The sequence below is a fragment of the Crotalus tigris genome, unplaced genomic scaffold (genome assembly GCF_016545835.1).
Source record: "Crotalus tigris isolate CLP2741 ecotype Arizona unplaced genomic scaffold, ASM1654583v1 scf7180000024370.6872682, whole genome shotgun sequence".
Taxonomy (NCBI): domain Eukaryota; kingdom Metazoa; phylum Chordata; class Lepidosauria; order Squamata; family Viperidae; genus Crotalus; species Crotalus tigris.
Window position 1 is genome coordinate 4,242,690 of NW_024100540.1, and position 17,725 is coordinate 4,260,414.

Genomic DNA, 17,725 nt, shown 5'->3' on the forward strand with positions numbered 1-17,725 from the left:
GGCAGCTTCTCATGCTGCAGCCCTGAAGGGTTGACAAAAGCTGCCTTGCCTGAAATTCTACACAGCTATTCAGCAGAAATAAAAACTCATCCATTGAATTTGATCCTTCCTAGTAGAAGTATGCACAACTCATGCCCCAGATTTACAAGTAATCCACCCCCAAATGATAGTAAGATTCCAATTCCTCCCTAGTTTTGACAAATACAGTAATTTTTAATTTAGTATATAAAATTAAATACACAGTAATAATCACACTATGGCTTTGTTTAATTAATTGTATTTAATTTCAATTAACTTTCAAGTAAACCAAATTCAGTTTTGTGTTTCATGCACCCCATTTTTTTACCATGCCCCTTTCCCCATCCACATCATGTTACTCAAGAAATGTGCAGCTTTCTGATCAAAAGAAAGGATCCACAAAGGAACCAAATTATTTGTACTGAAAGCAACCAAATGATACTGAATTTAGTGGCTCATCTAAATCTAAACCGAATAGTTTGATAAAAACTTATTTCCTTAAATGTTCCACAGAACTTTTATTTGCGATGGTCACATTAGATTTGATTACCTATTATGAGTTTATATGTTATTTCAGCTTTTTTCCCCTTATCAGAATATTCTATTCCAAAACATACAATTTTTATAGATTTAGTAGAATTTTCAGCTGAACTCCGACAGATGAAAGAACAATAGTTTTTACTTTTGTATATCCTAATAGTTTAGAAATTTTATTACTGAAGGGCTAAATAATGCAACAATGGAATTGTTGTGAAGAATGTATTTTTAAAATAAAGATTGGGCTTTATGGGGTTGATTAAATTTGCAAGAACATGAACCTCATCTAGTCAGATCATTAATGGATCTCTATTTAGAAACACATTTTTTAGCTCATAGTAAACATAATGGAGCAAAATCTGTAAGCAAATTTTAGCAAAAAACTAAGTAACAATATAAGCCAGAATTGCAAGACCTTTACAAAAGGGAATACAGTATTAAACTATTTTTAAACCAGAAAAACAATGTTCTAAGCACATACTATCAGTATATACTTATTCCTAACTGCACCTGTGCTGCAATTGTACCATACTATTCCTAAACAATTTCTGAGATAACAAATAATTTATTGAATTTACCGTATTTTCCGACGTATAAGATGACTTTCTAAGCATGCAAATCAGCTCCGAAGTCGGGGGTCGTCGTATACGCCGAGTCATCCTATACGCCGGAAATTACGGTATTTCTGAATAGCTAAATGTCTGCAAGTCAGGAAACCATTACAGTTTTCTTAATGGTAAACTGAAATATTTGACCCAGATACTTTTTGGCATTTATGGTGAGTAAAAACAATTTTTGTAAAATGTTAAGATTGGAAGAAATTTTCATTTTTTTTTATGGGGGACATGAAGATTTGTACTTTCATCACTTTAATGTGCTTGGTAATCATAATAAGGACCAAGGCATGGAACTACAAGATTTATGGCAAGTTTTGTTTAAACTGAGCTCACTTAGTGATTTTGGCACCTGATTATCCACTGTAAATCTTGCTAAATCTGTGAAATGAGAAGCAGCCAACAAATCCATTTACAAGGGAGTGGGCAAGATTCTTCATAACTGAGACATCACTCAAGAATTTATCTTTGATTATAAGAAGACTGTACTGGTTCAACAGGGAAAGCTAAAAAAAACCTAAGACCAATTATACTTGATATGACACTGCAACTTAGAGGAAACAAGAGGGGTCAGAATCTTGAGTGATTCTGTTGAATTTAAAGAAAATCCAACTTACCTTTGTTCCTCTTCAAGTTCGTCTTTGGTCATCATTGTTTTATACTGGTTTCCTCTCAGTTTGCCAGGACTATATTTAAAGGGGAACTTTTCATCTGCTACAAGAGAACGAAAGTAGAGAAAGGCTATTTGCTGTGGTAAAGTCCAATGAAATATACCTTAAAAAAATTAAAAAGCTAACATTGGGCATGTTCAAGTGCCATGAAAAATTAATTGTTGGGAGGGAAAGGGGTGAGAAGACATGGAATGGCTGATCAAGTGGGAACAAGAACTCCACTCCTATATTTTGTTGTATAAAGCACCAAAAGGCAAGATGAGAAACAATGGATGGAAATTACTCAAGAAGAGAAGCAATCTAGAACAGTGGTGGCGAACCTATGGCACGGGTGCCACAGGTGGCACTCAGAGCCCTCTCTGTGGGCACGCACACCGTCACCCCAGTCCTAGGACTTCAGCTGGGTTTTATAAAACGTTTTTGCTTTAGGCCTCCACGGCCGTGTGCAAAAAAAAAAAAAAAGGTTCAATCAATCAATTTCAACTTCTTGCGGGAAAAAAAATCTTGCAAAGTTGGAATTGATTGATTGAACTTTTTAGTCCCACCCAGTTTGCCGTTACCACTGCAGCCAGGCCCAGCCAATGGGCCACACCCACCCGGCACCCGACAATGCATAAGTGGGCTTTGGGTTGCAGTTTGGGCACTTGATCTCGAAAAGGTTCGCCATCACTGATCTAGAATTAAGGAGAAATTTTCTAAAGGTGAGAGCAATCAACCAATGGAACAACTTGCCTTCAGAGATTGTGGGTGCTCCATCACTGGAGGCTTTTAAAGAGAAACTGGACAATCATTCATCTGAGACGGCATAGGGTCTCCTGTTCAAGCAGGAGGTTGAACTAGAATACCCCCAAGGTCCCTTCCAACTCTATTATTGTATGATCTATGTTCTAATTAATCAAGTCCAGTCATCTGCAAAGCTCTGTACCATTTCAGCCCAGATTCTCAGAATAGGTTTAGGGTTTATAACTGACCATTTACAACAGTGTTTCTCAACCTTGACAATTTTAAGGCATGTGGACTTCAACTCCCAGAATTCCACAGCCAGCGATGCTGGCTGTGGAATTCTGGGAGTTGAAGTCCACATGCCTTAAAATTGTCAAGGTTGAGAAACACTGATTTACAAAGTTTCTGATTCTCCTAGCATGATTTTGTACAGTTTGATTTATTTTAGGTATCACGTAAAGTCCTTTAATATGCCTCTTTATAGTAGAGTTTTAGGCTGTAAATAATACAGTGTGAGTAATTCCCATTGATTCATTTAGGCCTCAGTACTGAATTGACTTGGATTTTTTTATCATCTGCAAATGGCTTCCACAATTATTTTAATATCACTGTTCTACATTGTTTGAATTTCTAAATGGTAGCTTTGTTTAAGAATCCTGCAGAAATAGCAACAATAAGTTTGTGGTATCTTGAAAATAGGAGTGTATAAAACATTCAAACTTTGAGCTGCTTCATTGTACAAAACAGGCTGTTCCAATCTCATGGGAAGGGTTCCAATCTTAAAATAACTTTTAAAATAATGGTTAGTCAGAACACATCTAGTGAAACGGTAACAATTTGATTCAAGCTTAGAATAGAACTGAAACATAATGTACACCTGTCCTTAAAAACAAACTTTACTGCAGATTTATTAGAGTATTATAGCCCATACAAATGGGCAAGTACATACAAATACCCTATTGTGTGAACAAAGCAATTGTTTGTTAATTTGAGTTTAGGACATAGAACAGGACAACCAATAATTTCTTAGCCTCTTTTTTTGTGGCCTTTAGAACTGAAGGACTACTGAACGAAGATGGTGATTTAGCCATAGAGAAAATGAACAAGGGCAAATATACATGTCCCAACCCAACTGATCCAGATTGGATCTTACAAAATGAACGAGTACTGAATTGTAAAACAAAGAAATTTAAAAAAAAGGTTTGAAGAGGTTTGAGAAAATCATGTTGGATGGAATCTAAAGAGGATTCATAAAAAGACAAAAAGAAGCAGCCATGGAGTCCCATTAACTACACATGAAATGGAAGTTCTAGGCGTCTATAAGCCTTAGAAATAGAAACTATATTCCAAGATCTAAATTGTATCTCCTGGCAGAATGAACTATGAATATGGCATACTTATCCATTATTTGAATAAGCCATTATTGAGTTCTTACAATGTACTAAGCTAGAATATATAAAATACAATGGCTGGATTTTATACAATGTGGTAAAGGCAAAACAGAACAAAGGAGATTATGGTTTGTTTTGAGTTGTGAAGTAGGCACATCATAATTAGGTTGCAAAAATCTAGATGACCACTAAATGGGTGCAGATACAATTGACTATTGCTTTGGTGTCATAGTATAGTTATTGAAACCTTTGCAGCCCATACATAGTACAATTACTACGAATGGAGGCATTTTGACTTTGACTTACAGGAGCTGCAGTCTAATACACCTTGAAAGCACCAGTTGAGGAAGGCTGATACAAATGAAATGGATACTAAAATGTCAGATGGAATTCAACTGTATCTGATTTGGGCTGGGGAAGAATCATGTCTCTAGGACTCAGATGAATGAGGGCAGTAGCTGTATCAAAGTGCTGATCGTTTTCCATCTGTCATCCCAGCAACTAATTTTAACACAAAATTAAAATACAATCCACTTGTAGAGCAATCAGTCAACATGGAAACAATTTAAATTGCTCCATACCCTTTTAAATGTATTGAATAGGTTATAGGCCTCTTGCAAAGCCTGTTTCTAATTTAACTCCATGATTCTCTTTCTCTTTTAATATAATATGAAAGCTCCCATCTATTAACATCACAATCCCCCTTCTACATTTTGTGCAAAGCTGAAATTATCCTTCAAGGGCATACATTTTACTAAGTTTATTTGATGTGCTCTTCAGAGCTGGTGAAGGAAAGGGAAATATGCATTCAGGTCTTGCCTCCATCTAAGTTTCAGAACCTCATTACAAAGTCTGGACTTGGTGTATGTGTAATGGGAGTGAAATGACCTACTTTAAACAAAGCATCTGGAAAGAGACATTTTTAAAGACATACCTACCCTCCATTCATTAAAAGCCTGCAAGAAGATACATCATTCTTTCAAAGATCATTTCCTTGCAGCCATTTTTTCAATAAAGAGCTTCAGTTGAAAGACTTTTTACTCATTGCACCTTATGCTATTATGCCTAGTTACTCAGAAGTAAGCCCAATTAAATGAACAGCACTGATGCAGACTGTTCTATAATTTAAATACAATTAAGTATGTAGCTATAGCTGTGATTTTCTAAAAAAAAACAAAAAAAGGCTTCATTCCCATTTTAAAAATTAAAACTAACAAATTAAAAAAAGAAAAATCAGGCCACATACTTTAAAGGCAAAAATAATAGACAGATTCATTTAAAACAGATGCTTACTATTGTGGCTCCTGCAGAAATAGACATAAAATGAATTAAGGAAACAACATTTGCTATCTCACCTTTTAAAATCCATGTGACAGCTAAAGACCTCACTTTCCTTGTCTCACCTTTGAACGTGTCTGAATTATGTAACTCCTCACTTGGGGAATACATCAGCTGATACAGCTATAAGGGTAGAGTCCAAAGATTTGATAGGATGTCCAGAAAACAAAGCCCCTGAACACCTGTTCCCTCCACTACTTCACACCATCAATATCACTTCATTTATCCTTTGAATTGGATAAATTATCTAATGCTGAGCTCTGATAATCAAAATTAGATGTTCTTTGTTTCCTTTTCATTTAGCAATTCATTGCACCTCAAGTAATCAGTTCCAACTGTAGTCTTTGGAATCACATCTTGCTAAACACTATGTAGAAGTGGTAACAGAAGAGAGTATTTGAGCTTAGGGTTGAACTTGGGAATCCTTGGTGTTCTTTGAGCTTGATTGTTTGCTTGCAGACATTTCCTTACCCAGCTAGGTAACTTCATCAGCAGGGGTGGATGTGGAGTTTGTTCCCTGTTTATGTACTGTAGCTTGCCTAACTTGTGTAGGTGGGATGTGTGGTTTTCTCCTTGATAGTTCCTTGATTAGGATATTGTTTAATTGTTTGTCTGGTGTTAAATCCTTGCTTACAGTATCTGGGTGTTGGCTGCTAAAGCTTTTTTAATTGATTCTTTTGAATGCTGTGTGAATGTGGTTTATCTCTATATTTCTACTGATGGCTGATTTGTTTGAAGCCAAGCTTCCAAGAATTCCCTAACAGTACTGGATTTAGCTTGTCAGTAAGATGTCAGTTTCCCAATTGAAAGCATGGTTGAATTTGTCCAGTGTTGTGAGATTAACGTCTTCTGAATTTTAGATGATTTCATGGATGCCTTCTGCTAGTCTCCTGCTTATCTGTTCTACTTAGAGCAGCGGTTCTCAACCTATGGGTCGTGACCCCATTTGGGGTCGATCGACCATTTCACGGGGGTCGCCAAGCAAGGCTGTCCACCATTTTTTTCCCCTTTTCCGGCGGGTGCCTTACCTCCCTTGGGCTGGGCCAGCTGGTGGCCCAGCCAGTGGTCGGCTTGCTCTGTCTCTGCCGCTTGCCAGCTACGCCTCAGCCGGCGCAGGGGGCAGCACCACGCATGCACGGCGCTCCTGGGCAGGGAAAGTCCTCGACTTACGACCGGTTGGGTAGTCCTCGACTTACGACTGGTTTAGTCCTCGACTTATGACCGATTGGGGGTTGCAGCATTAAAAAGGTTGAGAACCACTGACTTAGAGGCTATTATAGTCTTTACACTGTATGTTATAGATCACTCTTGTTTGCTTTCTTTTTGGGACTACTGGATCTTCTGGTTTACTTAAGATGTTTTAGAGGGCTTTAGTTGATTTGAGTGCTATGGTGATGCCATGGGTTTGTAACAGTCTGCTGGTTGTTTCTGAGATGTTTTTGATTTATGTCAGTGTTAACTTTTTCATAGCTTGCATTGATTGTACTGTAGTGGGTTGAGTGGTCAGGCATTTTTGAAAGTTGCAGGAATATCGATTTTGTTGGAAGATTTTGCATAGGTAGTCTGTTACCTTTTTCTGGTGTTCCTTGTAAGGGATTAACATCAGACAAACAATCAAGTAGAAAACAATACGCTAATAAATACCCTAGCAACACTGGCAGGGCAAGCTACTGCATATAAATAGGGATCAAAGCCTGCACTCACTTGCACTGATGTTGTTACCTAGACAGGTAATAAAATATCTGCAAGCAAATAATCAGGCTCAAAAAATAGCAGCAATTCCACAGAAGTGTAAATTTTGGGAAATTGCAATTCTCACATCTGCAGGCCAGGGATCTCTAGAGGCCAGGGGTGGGCAACCTTGGCTCTTTTATGACTCGTGGACTTCAACTCCCAGAATTCCTGAGCCAGCCTGGGAGTTGAAATCCATGAGTCATAAAAGAGCCACGGTTGTCTATCCCTGGTCTCTAGACAATCAGCCTCCTCAATTCTGGAATCTACCAGGAATCTGCTGAACTACTGAGTTCTGACTCATTTTTTTTCTAAATTAAAGGTTGAAAAGGTATAATTTAGTAAGTGTGGTTTTTCTGGGGAAAGGAATGTGGCTCAGTAGCAGAGCGAATATTTTGCATGCATGGCTGAATATCCTGTTATATTTGCCAAGTTATTAGAAAGGCTGGATCTCATAGCAAACAATAGAAATGCCTTTGCTGAAAACCCTGGAATTAGCCCATGGAAACAATTCTGGGCCACAAGATAAGCAACTGATTTCTTCCAAATGCCATATATGGATGCTTTTATCTTATTTAGAAAAATGATCTTGCACTTTTTCTTGCTACATATGAACACTTTCCTGGCTTGGAAATGAGAAATATTACTTTGCTCCTGGGTATCAGAATGAGAATTAAGATAGATGAAGATGGTCAGTGAGCAATATGGCCATTTTTTCTTCCCTGTAAGATGGTCTTGCTATGTGAACTGAAGCGTAGCCTGTGTTCCTCCTCCTCTATAAAACAGAGAATAGATATGACGGGATGTGGATGAAGGACCATTTAGAAGCGTTAGAACTGTAATCTGCCTGAGCCAGTATGTTTACAGCCTTAAAATATTGCAGGAAGTGGGACAAGGAAGTATAGTTCCTATCTGTATTCTTCCACCTCTTTCTGGGGGAACCCCTCCCTCCACATTTACAATATAATAATTTATCAATCTTTCCAGTTAGGGGTTAGAAATCTGTTTCAAATGATTGGCTTGCACTGAGGACTTTTGGTTCATAGCATGAAGCTTACAGGTCAGGTCCAGCAGAATAAGAGAATTGCCCCACTCATCTGGTGATGGCTGCAACAGGTAGAATGTAGCACACTGGGTATCACACACAACTGGCCCTGAATTCTTAAATTAGGTTATTGCTTCAAATATGATGTGTATACAACATAGAAGTGGGTTTGATTGCCCATCTGGCAGGCTTCTGAGTACAGCAGACTGAGGAGGAACTCTCTCATCCTTTTGTTGAACACCCCTGGTCATAAGTGCATGATATATGATTCCTTTACTGATGAACATGGCTGTATGCATCACCTCTGGCTCTCCTTACGAAACTGTATCTGCCCAATCTTCTAACTGAGAGATCATAGATCAAACTGGGGCAGTTTTGTGACTATGCTTTATAAATTGACTCCTGTTTCCAGGACAGTGTCCCGCCATTTTTGTTATGAGCCTCTATCTTTCTCTTCCTCTTTTCATTTATAGTTCCTTATTCCTTGCCCTTTGCTGTCTTATTCAAAAGTTGTGACCTTTGGCATTCTATGGGTATACTTATGTATCCTTTCCTCTTTCTTTCAGGGGGAATTTAAAATTAGGGATCTGTGAACATTTTGTTCTCCTTTCCATCTATAGTTGGCAACCAGAAGCCTAATGCTTAAGGTACAGAGGCTTCATAAAGTCGATATGGTGTCAAGGTGAAGGCTCCTATGCTAGGCATACAATATCCTTGTGTTTGGGGACTATTTGAAACATAACATTTCTTCCCCTCTCCAATGGGCTAAATTGAGACTGTTATTTTCATAACTAGCGGTAAGACATCCCCGAATCTTTCTCACACATCTGGGGTGACGCTGAGATATCTGCTCCAACCATGGAGATTTCACTTCACTCTTCATCAGCTAAATGAAATATTTATACTGTGCCTGATTTCTCGTCATTCTTCATTCTTTCTACTAATTTCTACAATAATTTTAGAATTATATGTGCACTTTTATGTTTCCTCTTTCTCATAAAATAGTGGCAGCTTAGGTAGAAAGAGGATCCTTCTCATATCCTTTTTGGTCAACCGATTCTGTTCATCAAAAAGCAGAACTAGTTGAAAGCCACACACTGTCTCCCTCTGAAATTGGCAGTCCATCCTTCTTACGTGAATCCATTGACCTCTTCTAAGCTCAATTTGTTTCAGTCAGCTTGCTGCTTCAATAGTGCTTGCGCTGCCTGTTGTTCTTGAAAGAAATTCATTGCGCTAGGAACTGACCCTTGTCGGGAGGTTGTAGGTAAAAATCTTGGGTGTCTCCCATAAAATGCTTAGAAAGAAGTCATAACAATTAAGGAATGCACAGAACTGTTATATGTATTCCTGAGATCCAGCTTTGTAAATATGCGAGCCTTCTGCAACTTATCTAGTAGATTCAATATTAGAGGAAGTGGATAATGATCCTGGACTGTGATCTTGTTGAGGTAATCATGGACTGTGCACGTGGGATCTTCCCCTTCTGGGCTTTGAGCCCCAGTTGCTTGTGAATCTGGCTGCTTCTTAGGAATGAAAAAGATAGGTGTAGAAGATCATGATTTTATTGGCCTAATAAACCCTTCTTCAGATTAATATCTATATACTGTTACAACATCGCTAACTCCTTGGTTGACATTGGATGCTGCCTCTTAGCTGGGATCTTTGCCCTTGGATTCAAATCAATAATACAATCACAGTCTCTATGCAATGGAAGAGCTGAGGCTTCCTCTTCTCCAAATACACCTGCAAAATCAGCCTAGTTGGCTGGCAACTGTAGACTCCCTGCTTAGAGTCTAATAAGGTGGGAATCCTTATTGTTTGCACTCTATGATGTTGGCAATCTGGAGAGGGAAAGGAGAAGGTTCCCTTCTCTCAATCCACTGAAGGGTTATGAAGCCTTAGCCACATTGATCCCAATACAACTGAAATTGTGAATTTTGTGTGATGTGAAGAGGTAAAAGCTCTTTGTGCTCCCCAACAGTTACCAATAAGCGAACTGTAGACTGCTTGATGGGACCCTCCCATAATGATTGTCCAACTATAGTCTCAACTTCCATGAATCTTGGCAAATCCACTATAGGCAGCTACAATCTCCTTAAAGATTCTAGATATATAAAGTTTGTGGTTGCTCCTTAATCAATAAGAGCCTCCAGCAGTTCCTCAAGCCCTGATGCTAAGAATAACGTGATGAGGGGGTAATGAAAATGCATATTGATTACCTTATATTTGAGCCCTTCTTAGTTGTTGGATGGCCCCTCCTGCAAGCTCTTGTGAGGGAGAGTGCTGGAGCAAACAAGCATTTCTTGGCATCTTGACCAGAGGCCCTATTTCCTCCCTATAGGTCTCTGGCTGAGCATCCTCTGACCTGAGCACCCTTTGACCTCCACATTAAAATAAGGATCTTGATCCTGTTACCTCTGCCTCTTCTTGAAGAAAACTGCTCTCTTAACTGCCTCTAACTGCATTGACTCTGCCACTCATGGGTCTGACTATGTGAATTGTTAGGGAAGGCCTGCCTTTGCCCTCTTGCTGTCTACCAGGCATTCTAAGCTTCACTGTCTCTTTGCCCTCTGAGAACAGTCCCTCCTTCCTGTGACTCCATTCCACTACAGAGTAGCGTTAAACCTATGTTTGAAAGAAGCCAAACCATCAAATGATATCAGTTACTATCTTGGCTCCCTCTTAATACAATCCCCTCCAAGCATGAGAGGAAACAGAACAAATTATCAGTTGGCCAAATCTACTATTTTAGTCCTCAGCCAAAACCTGCCTTCTCCCATCTCAGCCACATTCTAGGAATTTGAGAGCGATTGATGGATGTTCTTCTACCACCTGTAACAATCAGTTGACGGAAAAGTGAAGCTATTTCCTTCATTTGTTCCACAGTAAAAGTATAAGGCAGGGGTCTTCAAACTTGGCCCTTTTATGACTTGTGGACTTCAACTCCCAGAATTCCTTAGCCAGTGTGCCTGACTGAGGAATTCTGGGAGTTGAAGTCCACAAGTCATAAAAGGGCCAAGTTTGAAGACCCCTAGTGTAAGGAGAACATCACTAACTGGTCTTATCATTGAGGCAGGGTTGGAATCAGCATGAAGACTTTGTAATTTATGCAAGCATGACTTAATCTTTCACCAGATTAAGGAATGGAGGAAGCACTTTAACACTTCCTTCGAGAAAAAGTCTATACTAGTGTTGCATTCTTCTTAAAATTGAGAATGTATCCGCTCTTAAGTTCATGCTACATAATTCAAGTCCAAATATGAAGGTTGTTTTTCTAGGTTTTTTTCCCATCATGCATTCTCTAAATGAATGGGTGGATTAAGGAATGACAAAAAATGGCTCTTTTTTTCTTCCAATCTTCATTAATAACACTTAAATATCAGGGCTTACCTTGGGTGTCTCCCATACATTCTTAGAAAGGGCACTGATAACAATTAAGGAATGCATAGAATTGTTATATGAATTCATGAGATCCGGTTTTGTAAACATGCAAGTCTTCTGCAATGTATTTAGTAGATTCAATATTAGAGGAAGTGGATAATGATCCTGGACTGTGATCTTGTTAAGGTCTTTCTAATTGTGGACTGTGCTTATTTGTGTTAATTGTCATCTCCCATGTCTGACAACATTCTAGATATTACAAAAACCAAAACTTACCATCTTCAGGTTCCTTTACCACTAGCTTCTCATTTTCTGATTCTTGATCTTCCTCCTGAAAGAGAAACATTAAACTATTGCTTAGCTATTGGGAAGAAAACCTCCCTGCAAACCAATCCAATCCATTTAGAACATCATGGGGGTACCTTGCTCAATAGTAGTAACTGTGAGAGAGATCTCGGAGTCCTAGTGGACAATCACTTAAATATGAGCCAGCAATGTGCTGCAGCTACCAAAAAGGCCAACACAGTGCTGAGCTGCATTAACAGAGGGATAGAATCAAGATCATGTGAAATATTAATACCACTTTACAATGCCTTGGTAAGGTCACACTTGGAATACTGCATCCAGTTTTGGTCACCGTGATGTAAAAAAGATGTTGAGACTCTAGAAAGAGTACAGAGAAGAGCAACAAAGATGATTAGGGGACTGGAGGTTAAAACATATAAGGAACGGTTGCTGGAATTGAGTATGTCTAATTTAATGAAGGCAGTGTTCCAATATCTCAGGGGCTGCCACAAAGAAGAGGGAGTCAAGCTATTTTCCAGAGCACCTGAAGGCAGGACAAGAAGCAACGGGTGGAAACTAACCAAAGAGAGAAGCAACCTAGAACTAAGGAGAAACTTCCTGACAGTTAGAACAATTAACCAGTGGAACAACCTGCCTCCAGAAGCGGTGAATGTGCCAACACTGGAAGTTTTTAAGAAGAAACTGGATAGCCATTTGTCCAAAATGGTATAGGGTTGCCTGCCTGAGCAGGGAGTTGGACTAGATGACCTCCAAAGCCTCTTCCAACTTTATCATTATCATTATTATTATCATCACCCGAAATTATGGAAATTTTAAGTTGGAACTCAAGAAAGGATCCCACAATAAATAACTCTTGTTTAAAGAAACTCTGAATTTGCCTACATTTCCCCCCAGATGTTCTTGTGGACAAGAGAAGCGGACAGCTGTAATGTCTATTTATGCTTCTTCTGAATTTATGCTTCTTTTGAACATATTTTTTTAAAAGAAGAGGACTCTAAGGGTAAATATTTAATTCTGCCGTATTTTCACACCCTTGCTGGCTGACATATACATTCTTTTTCTTTCTCAAATTGTCCTGCTTCCCATCTGCTGTTATTATATAATACATGTATCAACCTTTGCTCTTCGATTCTTAGTCCCACCTTTTCTACTCTGGGTTGTTTTGACCAGGCTTTTCCATTTAAATGTATATACATCCCCCCTCCCCATACATATACTGTACTCACATGCTTCAGGAATTTAGGATTACTTCTATTTCCCCCCCTCAACAATAACAATCATTTGCAGGGGGAGACCAAGGTAGCATTGTGAACACTCAGGTGCTCGTGAGCATAAACTATCTAGAAGAACTTCCCTGTCTGTCTACACTGACATGCTACTAGTGCATAAGGCAGTGCATTAGAACCAGGCTGGGGTCCAAAATTCATGATATGGAGACTAAAGGAAGCTGGTCACAATCTGGTCAGTTCTGGCAACAAAACAACCCAGATAGCCCCTGGGTTATTTTTGGAATTCCATGGAAGAATGGTAAGCAAACGATAATAATCTGATTAAGCTTCTCCAATCTGTCCCCCTCCAGCTGTTTGGGTCCAAACCTCCCAGAGCTGGAGCCAGCCAGCAAATGGGGCAATCAATAATACTTAATGCCCACTAAAACTACTCCATTGGTTGGATTTGCTTGGCTCTAAACTATCTTCACTAGTTGTTTATTTATGCAACCTAAAAAAAATATGCTTTAAAATTCTATGGGCATGATTAATAACTTCAAAAAGAATGAAAGCGGGGGAAAGAAAATCAGCTTTTGAACACCCTGGAAACTGAGGCACTTTGCAATTTTGTATTTATGCTGCAATTCACAATTACATTGATTTTTTTTTTAAAAATTCCCTGCCTTATTTTTAGTTATTCTGGTTATTTCACATTACACAGATAATTATTTCACATTACGCAAGACAGTTATGAAGGCAAGGGCCATAATTAGGGTTGGGTCAAATGAAGATTACATGCTGAAGATGGAGATTGGTTTAATAACTGCAGGGAAAGATTCTTCTCTGACATTTTGGAATGGAGCAATGGCTCCCTCGTGGCATCAAATTGTCTTCCACCATCCTCTGAATAGCTGGGATTCTATTATGAAGCATCTCTTCCCCTCTCCTAGATGAGTGATGGTGAACCTATGACACACACATCAAAGATGACATGCCGCACTGTTTTGGGTGACACACCAGATTTACTAGCACCAAACAACTCTTCTTGAAAGCATGCCCTTTTTCGAGTGATTTTTGGAGGCTGGGGAGGCTGTGTGAGAATGGGGTGTGTTCTCACACGGCATTCAAACCCTCTGGAACTCGTACAAGAGGGCTGCACAAAGAGTACGGAGCACCCAAAAATCATGCAAGAATAGAGTTTGAGGGTGAAGGTTTGTCCTCCGAGCTTGTGGGTTGGTCTCCGAACATTTCGTTACCAGGCTAACAACTTCAGCGGCATTTAGGGGATGCAAGTGTCAGTGCTCTTCTGTGTATAAGAGCGTTAGGTGTGGGTGTGTCAAGTGAGGGTCTTGTGATGGGTCAGATGTGAGTCATCAGAGAGAGGCTTTTGATGGGTCTTGTGATGGGGAGGTTACTTCAGGTTAGGGCCATTGGAAGGTGAACTGCTGAGGGGGGAGAGGGGGCTTGCCTGGGTTGGAGCTGACTCTGGCTGGCCGTGCAGTTGATTTGGATTCTGAGGGGGTTCATAGGCTGGTTGTAGGTCAATGTGTCTGTTGAGGGAATTGCTTGTGGAGTGACAGACTTCGATAAACTCACGAGTGTGGCGGGTGGTAGCGTGGCCGATGATTTTAGTGTTGCTCCAATCAAATTGGTGTTGTTTGGTGTCGGTGTGGTTAGAGTAAGGATTTGGGATCGTGGCGTTTGACTGCTAGCCAGTATTCATGGATCCTGGTTTTAATTGATGTAATGTCAATTAAAAGCATGTTTTCTTTCATGGGGTGTTTGAAGGCTACGGAGGCCATAGAAGAGCATTCTCCAAAGTTCTTGGGCAACCCAGAGGAACCTTGGGTAGGCCTCAGAGGCCTGTCAACAGAAAGAGGACACCGCCTGAAGAAAAGTGGCACATGGTAGGTCCTGGGGGATCACACACATTGATTGGACTGTACTTTTTAAAATAAATATGTAAAGAATCGTTCCTCTTTTGTTTGGCAGTGTGTGTATGTGAGACATACCAGCAGAGTCAAGTTAGGCATTTTCTGAATTGTTGGCACATCAAGTCAAAAGCTTCACCCATCGCTGTCTTAGGTATTTCCAAACCCGTTTGAAATCTTTGGCTATCAGAACAAGCAAATAAAGGCACAAAAGTCCCTCAATGATTGGGTGGTTTGAAGAAATAAATAAGGGAGAAAGGAAAACAATATGAGCCTTCCAAGCTGATGCTGAAGTGAAAGAAAAAGGAGAAATGATCTGTTTCCCTTTCCTTGTTTAATATATTACTCTAGATATGCCCCAGAGCTATAGGGGCAACACCAGCTCTCAGAATAATTTTTGAGCTGGACAGAGCTTCATATCTTTCTTAAGATGACAAGACTGTCTCTTCATAGTGATCTCTAAAAAAAAAAAGAGAACTATATAAGTAAGAGACGGAAACTAGATATCACAGGATTCTTTAGGAAATGCTTCAACCATTTTAATTCAAGGTCTACTTGCAAATGGCTCCAAGTTTACAATTAGAGTATCTCAGCAGCCCAATCTATTCATTTTTTTAATACTTAACACAAAACACATAGGTAGGGGCATGTATGCACACATACGGATTCACTTTTTCATTGGTACCTAAGTGCCACATAGCAAAATAATAAGGCAGCAAGTTGTACTCATTTTTTCTGTGACCCTGGAAAAAAGAGGAGCAGTCACTCAGATTCCAGATGACGGGTGGGCCTGCTTCTTTCCCAACACCTTGAATTTCCCTGGTTGGGTTCAGTGGGGCCTGACAGCTTCCAGCAGTTCCTATATTTGTACAGGAGGGCGTCCACAGTGAGGGCCACCAGAGGAGACTGTCACTTCCAGTTAAGAGGACAAAATCAAGATGAAAAAGAAACTAAAAGCAGAAGGGAAGGGCCCTGCTGTTATCAAGATGCGACAAAACAGACATATTCTTTGCATCAAATGTCTTGGGAATTTAGAAAGTGGTTTAATAAAAACCAGGGATCTGTTTCTCCCCAGCTCAGAAATCAGCATTCAATGCTCCCCAACTCACCAAATCCAGCATCATTACTACCTATATACTGTACACGTATCTATTTTAATCAACATTTTCAAAAACAGAAACTCTTTTTGCTTCTTCATTCACTTCTTATGAAGCCCTATTTGGGGGAAACAAAGTGTAACCCTCCCCTAGCTGCCTTTGTTCAGAAGACGTGCATTACAACTCCTATGATTTCTCCTCACTACAGTCAGTGCCTTTCCTGGGAGCAATAATTGGGGAGAGGCTCCACATTGGGAAATGTGGGTTGCTTTGTACTGAGTTGAGCTCAATTCTGTCACAATCTCTCTAGTTCAAGGCTACAGCCTTTCCATCCTTACCTGGAGGTGGCAGTGATTGACAGTGGGCTTTTTTGCATGTAAGTCACCCAGGCTATTCCTGAGCTAGAATGAAAATTACCAGGGGAGAAGTTTCAGATGGGTTCTTGTTATTATGCATACCTATTTTTTATTTATTGAATTTATATGGTTTATATGACCACCCACTCACCTTCAGTGACTTCTAGGCAGCTTACAAAGAATAAAAACTCAATATCCAAAGAATAAAAGAGTACCTAGGTCAGTGGTTCTCAACCTTTTTGATGCCGTGACCCCCAACCGGTCGTAAGTCGAGGACTACTCAACTGGTCGTAAGTCGAGGACTACTTGCAGAATGGGACTTTTGGCGGGCTCAGCAGGGCAGAGACAGCCTGGACAATTCCTATTGGCTTTTGAAAGCCAATAGAATTAGGCTCTATTCAAGAGAGTCTATTCTATTGGCTTTCAAAAGCCAATAGAATAAAAGGGAGTAGCACAGGGGTAGGCAACCCAAAACACTTAAAAAGCCACTTGGACCCGTTTCCCACCAAAAACAAAACACCGGGAGCCACAAAACCCTTTTGATATCTAAAATGAAGATAACACTGCATATATGCTTTTTTACCTTTATTATAGGTGTGTGTGTGTGTGTTTGTGTGTGTGTGTGTGTATGTATATGTATATATACACATTAAAAATAAAAGTAAAAATATGACTCTTGGGAATATCCATACTATTAAAACAATGATCACCAAGAGAATGCTTTAAGAGAATAAAATGACATACACACACAGGTAAAAAAAGGATATATGCAGTGTTATCTTCATTTTAGATGTCAAAAGGGTCTCTCTCCCTCCCTCTCTATCTGCCCTTGGTCTGCCACTCCTCTTCCCCCACTCTCTTTCTTTCTCTCTCTCTTTCCTCTCTCTCTCTCCCTCCCTCCCTCCCTCTCCCTCTCTCTCTCTCTCTTTCTCCCCCCCCTCCTATCTGCTGCTCACCTGGCAAGCTTCAAGCTGTTGTCCAATAAGCTCAGGGGTAGGCAACCTCGTCTCTTTTATGACTCATGGACTTCAACTCCCAGAATTCCTGAGTCAGCCTAGCTGGGCTAGCTAGCTCTCTCCTGCCCTTCCTGCTTCCTGCAGAGACACAGCAAAGGGAGGAGCTCCGCCCAGTAAGCTTTTCAGCTCCTCGGAGAACACTGTGAGTGCACTCTCTTTTACACACACACACACACACAGAGGGAGGGAGGGAGAGAGAGAGAAGCAGGGAAACGCAATTGCCTCTCTCTGTCTCTCTCTGCAAAGGCAGAGTAGGCTGGGAGCCACAGGGGAAGGCTCAAAGAGCCGCATACGGCTCCGGAGCCGCAGGTTGCCGACCTGTAGAGTAGCACAACTAAGGAAAAGGGGGGAAAATGGCGGAC

At 40.1% G+C, this 17,725-nt stretch overlaps 1 protein-coding gene across 4 annotated transcripts in view; it reads right to left on the reverse strand.

Annotated features, from left to right (window-relative positions):
* Nucleotides 1–17,725, reverse strand: part of MXRA7 (matrix remodeling associated 7) — a 62,038-nt gene that overhangs the window by 17,033 nt on the left and 27,280 nt on the right. For all 4 annotated transcript variants that reach the window (XM_039328111.1, XM_039328109.1, XM_039328113.1 and 1 more), the window contains exons 2-3: nt 11,726–11,780; nt 1,787–1,883 (exon numbers count right to left, since the gene is read on the reverse strand). In XM_039328111.1, the coding sequence (XP_039184045.1) occupies nt 1,787–1,883; nt 11,726–11,780 (152 nt within the window). The remainder of the gene's footprint in view (nt 1–1,786; nt 1,884–11,725; nt 11,781–17,725) is intronic.